Source organism: Tinamus guttatus, unplaced genomic scaffold, assembly GCF_059628265.1.
Source record: "Tinamus guttatus ecotype Peru unplaced genomic scaffold, ASM5962826v1 Tinamus_guttatus_pri_ptg000019l, whole genome shotgun sequence".
Lineage (NCBI taxonomy): Eukaryota > Metazoa > Chordata > Aves > Tinamiformes > Tinamidae > Tinamus > Tinamus guttatus.
The window spans coordinates 206,061-220,623 of record NW_028288553.1 but is presented as its reverse complement, the minus strand read 5'-3'; the positions used below and the strand labels follow the sequence as shown (position 1 = coordinate 220,623).

The 14,563-nt window shown below is 49.1% G+C and overlaps 1 protein-coding gene across 1 annotated transcript; it reads right to left on the bottom strand.

Moving 5' to 3' along the window:
- Window positions 1-10,343: 10,343 nt before the first annotated feature.
- On the bottom strand, window positions 10,344-14,180 carry LOC148596270 (maestro heat-like repeat-containing protein family member 1). The gene is made up of 8 exons (XM_088524353.1): window positions 13,781-14,180; window positions 13,453-13,547; window positions 13,011-13,136; window positions 12,622-12,701; window positions 12,066-12,186; window positions 11,629-11,715; window positions 10,957-11,061; window positions 10,344-10,520 (listed from the first exon to the last, which is right to left on the bottom strand). The coding sequence occupies exons 1-8, from the start codon at window positions 14,178-14,180 to the stop codon at window positions 10,344-10,346; spliced, it is 1,191 nt and encodes a 396-aa protein (XP_088380479.1).
- Between the last annotated feature and the right edge of the window lie 383 nt (window positions 14,181-14,563).

Sequence of the window (14,563 nt, the reverse complement as noted above, 5' to 3'; positions counted from 1 at the left end):
CAGTGAGGGTGCCAGAGCCCTGGAACAGGCTGCCCAGAGAGGTTGTGGAGTCTCCTTCTCTGGAGATCTTCAAACCCGCTTGGATGCAGTCCTGTGCCACGTGCTCTAGGTGACCCTGTGTGTGCAGGGGGGTTGGACTAGATGATCTCTAGAGGTCCCTTCCAACCTTCAGCATTCTATGATTCCATCAATTTTGTCTCTTCTGCTAATGATGTTATTCCTATTCCCCTAATAATTGTCTCTCTCTCCCACCACATAATTCTACTCAGATTTTGCTAATCATGGTCTGTCTTGCTTGCTAATCATTTTATGCCTATTCCCCTAACAAATGTCTGCATCTCTTACTTAATAAATAGTCTCTGCTGCCAATGACTCTCTCCCTCTCCTGTCAATTTTATGCCTGGTTGCCTAATAATTGTCTGTCTCTCCCGCTGATGATTTTATACTTCTCCTACTAAAAATGGCCAATCTCTCCCACTAATAACTTTATTCCTATTCCCTTTATATTTCTTTGTCTACCACTAATATTTCTTTTTGCCTCCCACTAATAACTTTATTCCTCTTCCCCTAATATTTATCTTCTTCCCCATTAATTTAATTCTTATTCTCCTAATAATTGCCGATCTCCCCTGCCGATATACCTCTTGGTTCCCTGTTAATTCAGTTAGTCCTATTTCCCTAATATTTGTCTGTCTTGCCTGCCAATATGTTATTCCCATTCCCCTAATAATGGCCTGTCTCCCTCTAATAATTGTGTTCACATTCCCTTAATAATAGTCTCTCTCTCACTAATACTGTCTGCTGAAAAAAAAAAAAAAAGAGACAACATTATTCTTATTCACCTAATCATTGTCTCTGTCCCACTAATAATTGTCTGTCTTTCCCACCACATAATTCTATTCTTATTTCAGTAGAATTATTAGCAGGAGAGAGAATTTCTATTCCTATTTCACTAATCATTGTCCGTCTTGCCCACTAATATTTTTATTCCTATTGCCCTAATAATTGTTGGTCTGTCTTGCCAATAATTTTATGCCTATTCTCTTAAAAACTGTCACCCACTAATAATTGTCACTTGCTAATAATTTAATTACAATTACACTAATAATTGTCTGTCTCTCCTGCCAATGATTACCTTTCATGCAAATGATTTTATTTGTTACCCTATTAATTGCCTGCCTCTCCTGCTGATAACTTTATTCCTCTTCCCCTGATAATTGTTGGTGTCTCCTGCTAAGAAGTTTATTCCTGTCCCCCCTAATAATTGTCTGTCTCTCCCGCTAATAATTTGTTTCTTATTCCCTTAACAATGGACCATCTCTCCTGCTAATAATGGTCCTACTCTCTTGCTAATCATCTTATTCCTCTATCCCTAATTATTGCTGGTCTCTTCCCCTAGTAGTAGTCTTTCCTGCTAATAATTTTATTCCTCTTCCCCTCATAATTCTTTTCCCTACAGCTATTTAGTTTATTCCTCTTATATCCTTAATAATAGTCTCTCTCTCCTGCTAATAATTTTATTCCTCTTCCCCTAATAATTCTCTTGCATTGTTCCAAATGGGCTCGGGATTCGGCAATAATCATTCCAGAATGAGATGACGCCATTGAGCATTTATTCAGGTGAAAGTACATAAAAGCAGCAGAGTATAGATAACTACTCACGAGGTGATACCTGCCGATCTGGACCCGAAGATCCTCTCGAGCTGGCAGACCAGAGAGAGGGAGTTGCTGACCGGCTTCTGCGGAGACAGCGCCGGCCTCAGAGTCAGGAGTTTCTTCTCTCCCCACTCCCGCTCTCTCCGCACTGTCCACTTTTATGCCCGGTGCATCCTGGCACGTAGGGTCAGTCCGACCCAGGAGGCAGCCCGGGGGGCGGACAAACTCCGCCTCGAGTTGCGCAGCTCTCCCCACTGGGTGCGCAGGCGCGCATACCAGTCAGGGGTCCCAGCCCTCAATTCGAGGGTCCTGCCTTCCTCCTCTTCTTCCTCATTTCCGGGTGTTTGGGCTCCAAAGCTAGTTTGGAGGATGGCTGCGGTTCAGCTGGCTACAAGCCCAGCCGAGCGGCCGCTTCAACAGGTTTCCGGGGGGGCTGCCTGTGAACCGGGCTGAGCAGCTGCATCCCTGCTCCTTATCGCTCAGCCTAGGCAGGCAAACATCTTCTTTCCCAAGGTCTGGCCTCTTCTTCTCATAGGAGATTTTTATGACTCTACAGATCACAGAAATTTCCATCTCCAATACATGCGTGCTAAAAAACTCTCCTGATTATGACCTCTCTCTCTCTCCTGATAATGACCTTTTGTCCCTACCACTAATAAATGTTCTTCTCTACTGCTAAATATGTTTTTGCTATACCCCTAATTTTTGTCCATTTCTTGTGCTAATTATTGTGCATCTCACACTTGTAATTTTATTCCTCTTCAGCTATTAATTGTCAGTCTCTCCCACTAAATTCTCTCTCCTGCTAAATATTTTTCTATTCCCCTGCTAGTAATTGCCCACCTCTCCCAATAATGGTATTTCTTTCCTTCTAATAGTTTTATTTCACATTCCCCTAATAATTTCCCATCCCTCCCGCTAATAATTTTTGCTCTCTCCCTCTAATAATTCTATTCCCATTCCCCTAATATTGCTGCTCTTCCCTGCTAATAACGTTTATATCTGTTCCCCTAAATGTTCATCTCGTGCTAAAAATGGTCTGTCTTCCCTGCCAATACTTTTACCCCATTCTTGAAATAATTCTCTCTCTCTCCTACTAATAATTATACATCTGTCCTGCTCATACTTTTATTTCTATTCCCCTAATAAATGTTGATCTCCTGCTAATAAATGTCAGTCTCTCCTGCAAATACTCGTATTCCTATTCCCCTAATAATTATCCATCTCTCCTGCTGCTAATTGTCTCTCAATTTTTCAACTATTCCCCTAAAAACTGTATGTCTCTCTGGCCAACAATTGTTTGTCTCACATGCCAATACAGTATTTTTATTCCTATTTCCCTAATAATTCTCCATCTTTCTTGCTCACAATTTTATTCAATTCCCCTAACAATTCTCTTCCTCTCTTGCTAATAACTTTACTCCCATTCCTGTAATACTTGTCAGTGTCTCCTGCCAATACTTGTTTGAGTCTCTGCTAATAATTTTACTGTTATCCCACTAATTATTGTCCGTTTCACCCACTAATATTTCTATTTCTCTTCCCCTAATAATTGTGCATGCCTCCTGCTAATACTTTTCTTCCTATTCTCCTAATAATTGTCTGTCCCTCTCGCTAATGCTTTTATTCCTATTCCTCTATTAATTCTCTTTGCCTCCCCCTATTAATTTTACTCCAATTCTCCTAATAATTGTCCATCTCTCCCAACACTAGTTTTCTACCTATTCCCTTGATAATTCCTCATTTTTCTGCTAATAATTCTCCCTACCTCCTAGCAACGATTTTATTCCTATTGCCCTAATAATTTTCTTGCTCTCCCACTAACAATTCTTTTTTCCCACTAAGAATTTTACTCTTATTCCCCTAATACTTGTCTATCTCTGCTGCCACTGTTTTTTTTCCCATTCTGCTAATAATTGTCTGTCTTTGACACTTAAAATTTTACTGCTATTTCCCTACTAATTGTCTCTGTCTCCTGCTAATATTTTTATTCCTATTTCTCTAATAACTGTGTGGTTCTCCCGCTAAGTTGTCTCTCTCCTGCTAACAGATTTATTCCTATTCCCCTACTAATAATCTCTCTCCCGCTAATACTTTTATGTCTATTTTCCTATTAATGGTCTGTCCATTTATTGTCCATTTCTCTAGCTAATACATTTGTTGCTTTCCTGCTAATTATTGTCCATCTCTCCTGCTAATATTTTTACTCCTATTCTCCTAATAATTCTCTCCCACTCTTAATTTTACAACTATTCCCCTAAATTGCCCCTCTCTCCGACAAATAATTGTCTGCCTCTCCAGCCAATACTTTTATTCGTATTCCCCTAATAATTCTCCATCTTTCCCACTAATATTTCTATTTTTATTCCCCTAAAATTCCCTTCATCTCCCTCTAATAATTTTACTCCTGTTCCCCTAATACTTGTTAGTGTCTCCCGACAATGCTTGTTTGAGTCTACCGCTAATAATGTTATTGCTATCCCATTAATTACTGTCCATCTCACCCGCTAATATTTCTATTCATATTCCCCTAGAAATTGTGCATCTCTCCCGCCAATACTTTCATGCCTCTTCCCCTACCGGTTGTCCATTTTTCCCCTTCCCCGGCCAGTTGTCCATCTTTCCTGCTCATGCTTTTATTCCTTTTCCCCTGACCATTGTCTGTCTCTCCCTCTAACAATTGCTCCTCTCCCCCACTAATACCTATATTCCTATTTTGCTAATTGTCCATCTTTCTTGCAAATAGTTTCGTTGTCTTTCCCTTCATTAATTGTCGGTGGCTCCTGCCACTACTTCCACTGTTACTCCCCCAATAATTGCCTCTCTTTCCTGCCAATACTCTTATGCCTGTTCCGCTAATAATGGTCTGACCCTCCTGATAATTATTATCCATCTGGCTTGCCAACACTTTTATTCCTATGGCACTAATAATTCTCTCTCTCACTCATAATTCTATTCCTTTTCCCCTAATAATTCTCTTTTCCTCCAGCTAATACTTTTATTCCTGTTCCCCTGATACTTATTGGTGGGAGACACAGACACTTAAGTCTCCCGCTAATCATTTTATTGCTACTCCACTAATAATTGTCTGACTCTCCCACTAATATTTCTATTCCTATTACCCTATTAATTGTGCTGCCCCTGCTAATACTTTCATGCGTATTCACCTAGTAATTCCCCTTCTCTCCTGCTAATAACTGTCCATCTATCCTGCTAATACTTTTATTCTTATTCCCCTCATAATTGTCCATCTTATCTGCTAATATTTTTATCAGCCTTTGACTAAAATCAAGCGTAGTGTAGTATCCTATTCCCCTAGTAATTCTCTCTTCTACTAATAATTCTGTCCTTCCCACTAATTATTTTATTCCTATCTGCTAATAATTGTCCATTTCTCTCCTAATAATTGTCCATCTCTTCCACTAATACTTTTATGCCTATTTCCCTAATAATTTTGTCTCCTGATAAAATTGTATTGCTATTCTGCTAATTGTCTGACTCTCCTGCTAATACTTTTATTCCTATTCTACTAAGAATCATCTCTCTCTTCTGATTAAAAAAAAAAAAAAATTCTCTCCCATGAAGAATTTTGCTCCTATTCCCTTAATACTTGTCTGTCTCCTACCACTGATTTTATTTCTATTCCACTCATAACTGTCTGTATCCTGCTAATAGTTTTATTCCTATTCCCTTAATTATTTTCTCTCCCCCACAAACAGTTCTCCACTGCTAACAGTTTTATTCCAATTCCCCTAACACACCTACTCCTGTCCCCCCCTTGATTAGCAGGGGCAAGAGATAATTATTTGATTCCTATTTCCCTAATAATTATCTGTCACCTGCTGATAATTGTGTGTCTCTAAGAATTTTACTTCTATTCCCTATTAATTCTCCTTCTCTCCTGCTAATAATTTTATTCCTCTTATACCCCAATATTGATCCATCTCTCCTGCTACTAATGGCACGTCTCTCCCGCTAATACTCTTATTCCCTTAGTATTTCTCTTTGTCTACTGCTATTAATTATTTGACTCCTACTAATAATTATATTCCTTTTCCCCTAATATCCTTCCCCACCAACAATCTTATTCTCCTACTAATTGCTGGTCTGTCCTGCCAATAGTTCTCTTGGTCTCCTGCTAATAATTTTATTCCTATTCCCCTAATAAGTTTGTCTTGCCTGCTAGTATATCTACTCCTATTCCCCTAATATTTGTCTGTTTCCCACCAACAGTTTTATGCATATTCCACTAATGATTCTCTGTGTCTTCCCCTAGTAAGTTTTTTCTTATTCTATGGATAATTGCCTGTGTCTCCACCGGTAATTTTATTCTCCTACTCCTCTAATAATATTACTCATATTACCCTATTTAATTGTGTCTCTCTGGCTAATAATTGTCTGTCCCCACATTAATACTCTTATTCCTATACCCCTAGTAATTATCCATCTCTTTTCTGCTAATAACTATCTGTCTCTCCTGCTAAATATTTTATTGCCATTCTCCTAATTATTGTGCATCTCTCATGCTAATACTTTTAGTCTTATTCCAGAATAATTTTCTGTCTCCTTCTAATAATTGTCCATCTCTCCCACTAAATATTTTGCTATTCCCCTAATAATTGTCAGTCTCTCCCACTCTTAATTTGTTTCTTATTCCCCTAAGAATGGCCCCTCTCTCTGTTAATAATGGTCCTGCTCTCTCCTTAATTTTACCGCCCTTTCCCTAATAATTGTCCCTTTCCCTACTGCTAATAGTTTTATTCTTTTTCTCTAATAATGGTCCTTATTTCCAGCTAATAATTTTATTGCTCTTCCCTGGCAACTCTTTCTCCCTTGCTAATAATTTTGTTCTCACATTCTCATAATAATTTTCTGTGTCTCCTGCTAATAATTTTATTACTATTCCCTTAATATTGCACTGTGTCTCCAACTAATGTTGCAATTTGAAAACTATGGGGGTGGGGAGGGGGGAAGGGAGAGGAAGGTGTGTTAAATACTGTGTTAGCTATACGCCCCACTCTGGCATTATCAGATTCACGAACGTTCTGTCGACTATAGGTCCAATTGCCTTTCAAACAAGTAGTCGAGTTCACAAATAGCTGTACTTATTCAAATGCAACATTTACAAAGCTGGTTTCAGATGCCAGTACAAGAAATTCTCTACTACAGCATGGAATTTTTAGCTAGCTTTGATGTACAAATGTGCAATCATCACTCCATTCAGAAGAGGGGAGAGCGCTGTCAGTCTCGAGTGTTCTCAGGTGGCACACCAGTCCGAGGGGAGGAAAGAGGAATTAGCCCGTCAACTGATCCAAAATTTATGATGGACTGTTTCCTCTAACTTCTTTTCTCCTTAGTTCACCTTTTACATGTGTGGGTTTTTTTTTTTTTTTTTTTTTTTTTTTACATTCAGGTGGAGCTTGATTGATTATTAATAGTCATACTTACCATTGTTATTGAATGATGATGGAAAAAAATGAAAGCTTCCTGCTTTCATTTAAAGTCATAGTCAATCAAAAATCTAGAGCCCGTGCTCAGTGAGGAGCAGTCACACCTCAGAGCTGGGTAACTTATAGGATGGAGATGTGTTTTTTGCATTATAATAAACTTATAATGAGCAAAGGTCAAGCAAAGTTCATTTGAAAGGAGTGATTTGCCACTCTTGCTGGCTGGCCACTGGACAACTTATCATATATCTTCTCCTGGATACCTATTGTGCAGCCTATTAGCAGCACAGCACTGGGAATACAATAGAGTTTGGCCTTGGCGTCTTAATTCTGCTCCATCCTCCGTTACTCCCCTTTGCAGCTGCGAGGAGGGCAGATTGTGCTGCCCAGGGAACCGTGGAGGAGCAGAGTCCGTGTGCACCAGCCATCCTGGAAGTGGCAACTGTGTATCACCCCAAGCCAGCTTTTGTAATGCCAAAACATCGATTGGGCCCTAGTTTTTCTCTCAGTTCCCACTTACAAACAATTCTTCTATAGCAGGGTAGCACACTTCGCACCTTTATCAATTTGGATTTCATGTTCTGTCATATTTAATAATCCTGGAAACAAAGTCTGGGGTGTCTAATGGGTTATAAATTCTTGGGTGAGTACATAGCCCTATTGCTTCAAGGAAAGAGTTAAGGGTATCCAGCTGGGTATAGTTTCTGTCTGTGGCTGTAGTTTGGTGGTCATTTGAAGCTAGGCAATCCCCTAAAGGGCTAGGGTCACTAGTTACACTGCACGGAGCACCACTTTAATCTGGTGTATGTCTTCCCATTCTATATCCACTGAACCCTCAGTCCAATAGTGTCAGTCACCCTGAAAAAGCATCGGAGCGGTGGTCCAAAAACATGACCCCTTGTTTTGAGTGGTTTGGCAGGGTAGCTTACTGGAGGGGGACGTCCTGTAGAGAAGCACCTGGGACTTGGCCATCTTCTAGTCATTCTTTCTAGTCATCATTGTCTGTGCCTGCACGCCTGCCTGGTGGGAATGTTAGAGTTGCTACATGCAAAAGGTGAGGGCTTGGAAGCAGGTGAACAACCCAAGTGCCGTTCTCTTTGCTGATTATTGCTCTTTCCCTAATTCTTCCTCTCTCCGTTTATCTTTCCCTGACCATAACCCTATGTTTTTTTTCTCTGTAATAATTCTTTTTTGTGCTCCCCCGTTCCTTCCTTGTAATAACTCTCTCTGCAGTAATTCCTCTGCGCGTGCTCCATAATAATTTTTCTGCACTCCCCCTTTCTCTCCCTGTAGTAATTCTTTCTCACTCTCCACAATAGTTTTGCTTTCTACATAAAAATTTTCCTGTGCACTCCGCAACGATTTATCCTTGCACACGCCCCCGTACTTTCCCACACTCCACCGTACTTTCCCACACTCCACCGTACTTTTCCTGCGTACTCTGTAGTAACCCTGTCGCGATCCCCGCTCTCCTCCTCTCTCTCTGCAATAATTCCTCTGTGCTCCAACTTTCTCTCCCTGTAATAATTCTTTCTCGCTATCTGCAATACTTATTCCACACACTACATAAAAAATGTTTTCCGCACACTCCTCAATAATTCCTCATTACCTCTTTATCGCGCCATACCACTTCTGCACTCTCCATAAGAAATCCTTCTTCCTCCCCCTTTCTCTCTTCATAATAATTCCTACTCATATGCTCTGCAAAAATTATTTTTTGTTCTCCCTTTTTCTCTGTGCAAGAGCTGTTACTTGCTCACTGCAGTATTTTGTTTCTATGCACAGTTATAATTTACTCTTGCTCTCCGTAGAAATTCTTTGGCACTCCATAATAATTATTTCCTCCACTCTCTGTAATAACTCAGCTGTGTTCCTCCTTTTGCTTTCTGAAATAATTATTTCTGAAATAATTAATTAATATATTATCCACCATGACACCCCGGTCCTTCTCTGCAGAGCTGCTCTCCAGAAGGTCATCCCCAGCCTGTACTGGTGCCTGGGGTTATTCCTCCCCAGAAGAGGAGGCTAAAGGTGGCTCTGGGAGAGGTGCTTGTGTAACCCATGCAGCTCTGCCTGCCTTGTCCTGTTCTCAGGGGACATCTCCGGATGAGCTTTACCACTGGGCCGTTGGGCCGAGGGGAGTGGGGCAGAACAGTCCTGCAGGAGAAATATGCAGGACAGATGCCCTCCAAACAGGGCAAGGGAGGTCACCAAGGGTCCTGCTGCCACATGGTTGCGTCCAAAAGCAGGGGGACAAGAAGCCCCACAAGACACTAGAGTGGGCACATGCGAGGGCACATCTGAGTGCACAAAGTGGGAGCTCCTTCCCTGTCTCCTAAACCTTCCTTTAATTCCCCTCCAAAGAACCCAGGCTGCAGATTGGTGCTTCAGATCCACTCCAACAAATTTGCAAACACTCTGAAAACAGTTTAATACAACAGAGGAGGCTTGGGAGTGCCGGAGCCCAGCTGGAGATCAGCGATACCTCTCCCTCTTGTCCAGGAGGCGAGATGTCTGCTGACTGCTGCAGAGTTCAAGAGAAAGGGGCTGAGCGTGAGCACAAAAGCAGGGCAATGGTGCCGGCCGCGCTCAGGCCCTTGCTGAGGAGGAGAACCTCACAGCTTCCCATGGCCTCCTGAGTGGCCAAGAGCTGCGCAGGGGCAGCAGGGCTGTGCGGCTCAGGCGCCAGGCTGCCAAGGCTGCTGCGGTGCCAGCACAGGGCTGAGGAGCAGATCCTCCTTGGCAGGTGCTGCTGCCCAGGCCAGGAAAGGTTTGGAGGGGAACGGGAGTTCCCGCCATCATGGCAGGTCCTTACCAACGCAGGTAGAGGCTGCGGTAATGCTCCAGGAGCTTCCTGGTGCTTTCCTGCAGCTCCTCCTCCAGAGCTCTCCTGCGGGGGCTGAGCGGGGGCAGAGCCTGCGATGCCTGCACTGAAGTTCTCCCTCCGCAGCAGTGACAAAGCCCCTCTTGCTGTGCAGCTGGGGCCCCAAGAGCCTCGTTGGTTTCATTGGACTTTCTGGTGTGCAGCACCGCAGAAGCCCAAGCGTGAGCAGGGTGTGCTGGGCACTTTCCAGAGCAGAGGTGTCCAGGACAGGCACTAACATATTGCTCCCCTTCTCCTCCATCAGCCACGATTCCTGCTCCTTTGTGTCTTGGAGTAGAGGGGCCGGGGCAGTGTGCTGCCTTCCCTGGCCTTGCCATGATGTCCCTGTCCCCAGGGACACAGCTGCTCTCATGTTTTCATCGCACTACGAATCTGAAGAGGCCATGAAGAGCGTCCAAAGCCCCACGCTTGGTCTCTGCGTCCTCATAGGCACAGCAAAGGATGAGTGTCCCCACCAGTTTTCCCAGGATTGGGAAAGAGATCTTTCCAGAGGAGGAGGAGCGCTCATCAACTCCTCCATGGCAGCTCCAGACCTGGGCAAGAGAGCGGTGCATCTATGGGGCTGCCACGGGGCGTCTGTGGAGCAGCCACTGAACAGCCAAGGGGCATCCGTGGGGGCAAGAGCGCAACCTTGGTGCATCTATGTGGCATCTACGGGGTGTCTGTGGGGCAGCCATGGGGCACTGACCCCCCCGCCAGGTGCTGATGCTGGCAGCATAGAGGGCCCGGTGGGGGGTCCCGCTCTGGGTCGCCTCCCTGCCGTGCTCCCCCTGTTGCCCCGTGAACGTGACAGCGGCGGCTGACAAGCACGAATGTCCCCAGTGCCTGGCGGTGACGCCGGCCGGTGTTGTCAGGGAACAACGTTGTCAACGGTGTGCCCCAGCGTTGTGAGAGGGAGCCTGAGCTGGAGAGAGCTCTGGCCTGCAGGGAAGGGGCCAAGGGGCGGTGGGGAGGTGCCGGACTCCTTACCTCTGGCAAGGAATAGATGGCCAGCCACTTGGTGAGGCCTGCGATCCTCCCCATGGCCCTCTCCCGGACAGCAGCCCTCTCCACACTGGTGAAGGGCAGCAGGAGCTGGGAGGAGAAAGGGGACAGGTCTGCGCGGGGCGCACGCAGCCGCTGCAGCAGAAGCAGCTCTGCGCAGCCCCTGGCTGCACTCAGCCAGCCCCGCACGGCTCCTTCCGCAGAGCTGCAGCAAAGTCTGCAATGGGGACCTGTCCCTAGGATGGGCAGGCCCCCAAGGGTCTGCGCCCCATTCAGCTATGGGGAAGAAAGCCCCAGGGACAGGGAGGAGAGGGGCGGCAGCACCAGCTCCATCTGTGCAGGAGCTGGAGGAGAGGGTCCGTGTCCTGCTATGGCTGCGGGCCATAGCTTTAGGGGCAGAGTTGGCCCAGAAGTGCTGGTGATGTGGTTCTCTCATGGCCTAAGAAGAATCAGTGGAAGAGGAAGGGACTTGGGCTGCAAGCAGGGGACACTGGGCTCATGCCAGAGCACAGTGGGGAGCCCCTGGTCACCCAAGAGTGGTGGGTCCCGTCCCTGCATTGTGCTGTCTGCCCATGGCTCTGAGGGGGGGGACTCTGCACTGAGGGTGTCACATCCCTCGGAGCGCCCCGCGCAGCCCTCTCTTTGCAGGTGCCAAACCTCCAAGATCGCCTGCAGCTCCAGGAGCCTGGAAGTGGCAGAGTTGAGCACCAGCATGTCCAACATGCTGTCCATGCTGTCCAGGGTCTGCAAGAAGCACAGGAGGTTGTGGCCCTCTTTCAGCGCTGCCTCTGGCCCACAGCAGACTGAACTGAACTCCTGCGGCCAGGGGAGGACCCCGCTGCCCTGCGGTGCCCAGGCAGAGGCCTCAGGGTAGGAGAGCTGCTGCGCACGGAGCAGCCCGTAGCCTTGGCCCGTGGCCCAGAGCAGAGGAAGGGAAGCAGAGCAGAGCCCTGTCATTGCGGGCGGCGTCTGCAAAGCGCTGCAGGCCGGGAGGAGGGTGGGAAGCAAATCTGAGCTCCTGCCCTGCAATCACCTCAGCACAGGCCAGCCAGGGACAAGCCTGGGGACCTCCCTGTAGTTCACCTGACACGTGCCTTGCAATAGAGGGACATGCTAAGGTTCTCCATGTCTTCTCTGGGAGGCAGCAAGAAGACGCTCCTGAAGCAGAGCTGCAGGAGACTGCTGTTTTGGCCCTCCAGAAGCAGCTCTGCTGCACTGCAAAGACAGAGAGGTGCCTGCTTGGCACGGGTGCAGGGAGCGCTGCCTGGGTGCCCTGGAGAGGGGTACATGCAGCTCCGAGGCAGGAGTTCCGGGCTGCTGCAGAGAGAGGTTGGGGGAGCCTTGCAGGGGGTGTCCCCCCTTCCATGACACTGCGCCAGGGACAGAGGACAGGCCTGGCGGGGAGGCCTCGCACCCTCTGAGCCATGTGCCCCGCTCCCATGGTAAAAGCCAAGGTGCCCCGGGGAGCTGCAGACACCCCTCAGCCCTCCCGTCTGTCCTGCTGACAACCCCGCGGTGGGGAGAGCGCAGGCCCAGCAGAGAGAAGCACCAGCCTCCCTCCACAGCAGGGGACAGCTCCCAGGCAGGGACGGGGTCATCGGGACCCTGCTGTGGAGAGGCGTGGGCCAAAGCAGGGGCTGCCATAGGTGCCTCATGGCCGTGATGGCAAGCATGGCTTGCTGCCGCACGGCTGTGCCCAGCTGCTCCATGGGCTCCTCTTCCAGCAGCACCTGGAGAGCACAGCCAGGATCCCATGGGAACTGCAAGCACTCGGCGCCGGCAGAGCCAGCAAGAGTCCACCCGGCGGGCAGAGCCCTGGTGCCTCCATCCCTGCCCTGGAGCCCACAGCGAGCCCCACCGCGCCAAGGGCTCAGCTCGCAGGGCTCCTCTGGGACACCTGGGCTCCTGTTGGCAGGAGCTCTTTGCCGGCAACGCGTCCTGGCCCCAGCCCAGGCCAATGCACAAGTCCTGGCCTCAGAGCCGGGCCTCTGCCCAGGTGGCCTTGAGCCCTCCCTCAGCCCTGCTGCCTCTCCCCTCACCATGATGTTCTCTGCCAGCTTGTATCTGCAGCAGAAGACATCCAGGCCCCACGCCAAGGCCTTGGAGCTGCTGCCGCGGCAGAGGGTACAGATGGCCTCCAGAAACCTCAGCTTCTGCACCGGGTCCTGACACACGCGGCAGAGAGACGGAGGGAGCATGAGAGCAGAGAGGGAAGGTCGTCGGGAGCAGAGCAGCTGGGAACAGGGAGAGGCCCTGCGGAGGCCACCAGGCCTCTCTGGAGGCTCCCAGGAGGCCACCAAAGCTGCTCTAAGCCCCAGCCGTGGCTGTGGGGCCAAATCCACATCTAGGGGCCTGGACCCATGTGTGTGGGGCCAGACCACAGATGGGGGCCGGGAGCTGCAGCTATGGGGCTGGAACTCGTGGATTGGGGATGGCAGTCGCTACTCTGGGACTGGCCCTGAGGGCCACGGCTGCACGTACGTTTGGTCTGCTGCTCACAGATCCGTGGATGAAGTGCAGGGCTTCCTCATCCTCCCTGGACAGCTCTGCCCAGGCGCTGATGAAAGCCCTGGGGCCTGAGAGAGGAGAGAGGCGGGAGTCGTGGAGAGCCGGAGCGCGGGCAGCAGAGGAGCGCCCTGCGCTCTGCCCTGCACAGCCCTGGCTGCTCCCCCGGGCGCAGCCTCCCGCCGGCCCCGCGGGGCGCGCGGTGCCCAGCGCGGGGCTGCGGTGCCGGGCCCGGCAAGGCCGGGCTGCGGAAGGTGCTGGCGGGCGGGCAGGAAAGGTCCCTGTCCCGCAGGCCGGCACTCACCGTGGCTGCACGGGCCCCGCGTCGCCTGGGGCTTGCAGCCCTCGGAGGGCGCGGGGGCAGAGCTGCTGCCCTGCTGAGCCCCGTCCTGCTCCCAGGCCACCCGGGGGTGGCTGGGGGGTCTCTCCTCCATCCTGCGGGAACGGCAGAGGGGTGAGGGGGCAGTTTGGGAGCCACGGAGGGTCCCCGCGGCCCCGCAGTGCCGCCCAGCCCCAGCGCTGTCGCTCTCACCCAGACGAGGAGGAGGGAAGGCCTCGGGAAAAGCCTCGACTCTTCGTGGCTTCCTGGACACCAGGGAAAGATGCGGCTGCGCTTGGCAGCTCCTCCACGAGCTCCGCGCGCTCCCGCCTCTCCCGTCGCCGTCCTCCCGGGCACTGCGGGCTGGGGGCCGTGGAGGGGACATCACCTGGGACACTGTGTGTGTCACAAGGCGGGGTCACAGTCCCCACCCTGGGCAGCGCCTCTGAGGTCCCCTCTGCAGCTGGGAGTTGGTCCTGGAGCAGCAGCCGGAGCTGCGGCTGCCCCAGCGCCTGCACAGATTCTGCACCGTCTTTTTTCTTGAAAAACAAAAGTGATTTTCAGAGCTGGGTGGGATGCAGCCACAGGGTCCCGGATGGCTGGTGCCACTGCAGGCACCCTGCTCCCCTCTGCCCAGCCTCCCTCTGCAGCTCTCGGGGGCTCTGGCCTCCCGAGGTCCCTGTGAGAGCTGCCAGGCCCCGGAAAGGACTCGTTTCAATATTAGAGAACATCCTGAATTTTCATACATGCTCAGTTCAAAGGTTTGGC

Coding starts and splice junctions, on each gene's coding strand:
- LOC148596270 (XM_088524353.1), bottom strand. CDS start 14,180: ATGTCCCCTCCACGGCCCCCAGCCCGCAGTGCCCGGGAGGACGGCGAC. Junction 11,716..12,065: donor GCATGTCCCTCTATTGCAAG/GCACGTGTCAGG, acceptor TGCTTCTTGCAG/ACCCTGGACAGCATGGACAG. Junction 11,062..11,628: donor AGCTGCAGGCGATCTTGGAG/GTTTGGCACCTG, acceptor TTCTCCTCCCAG/CTCCTGCTGCCCTTCACCAG.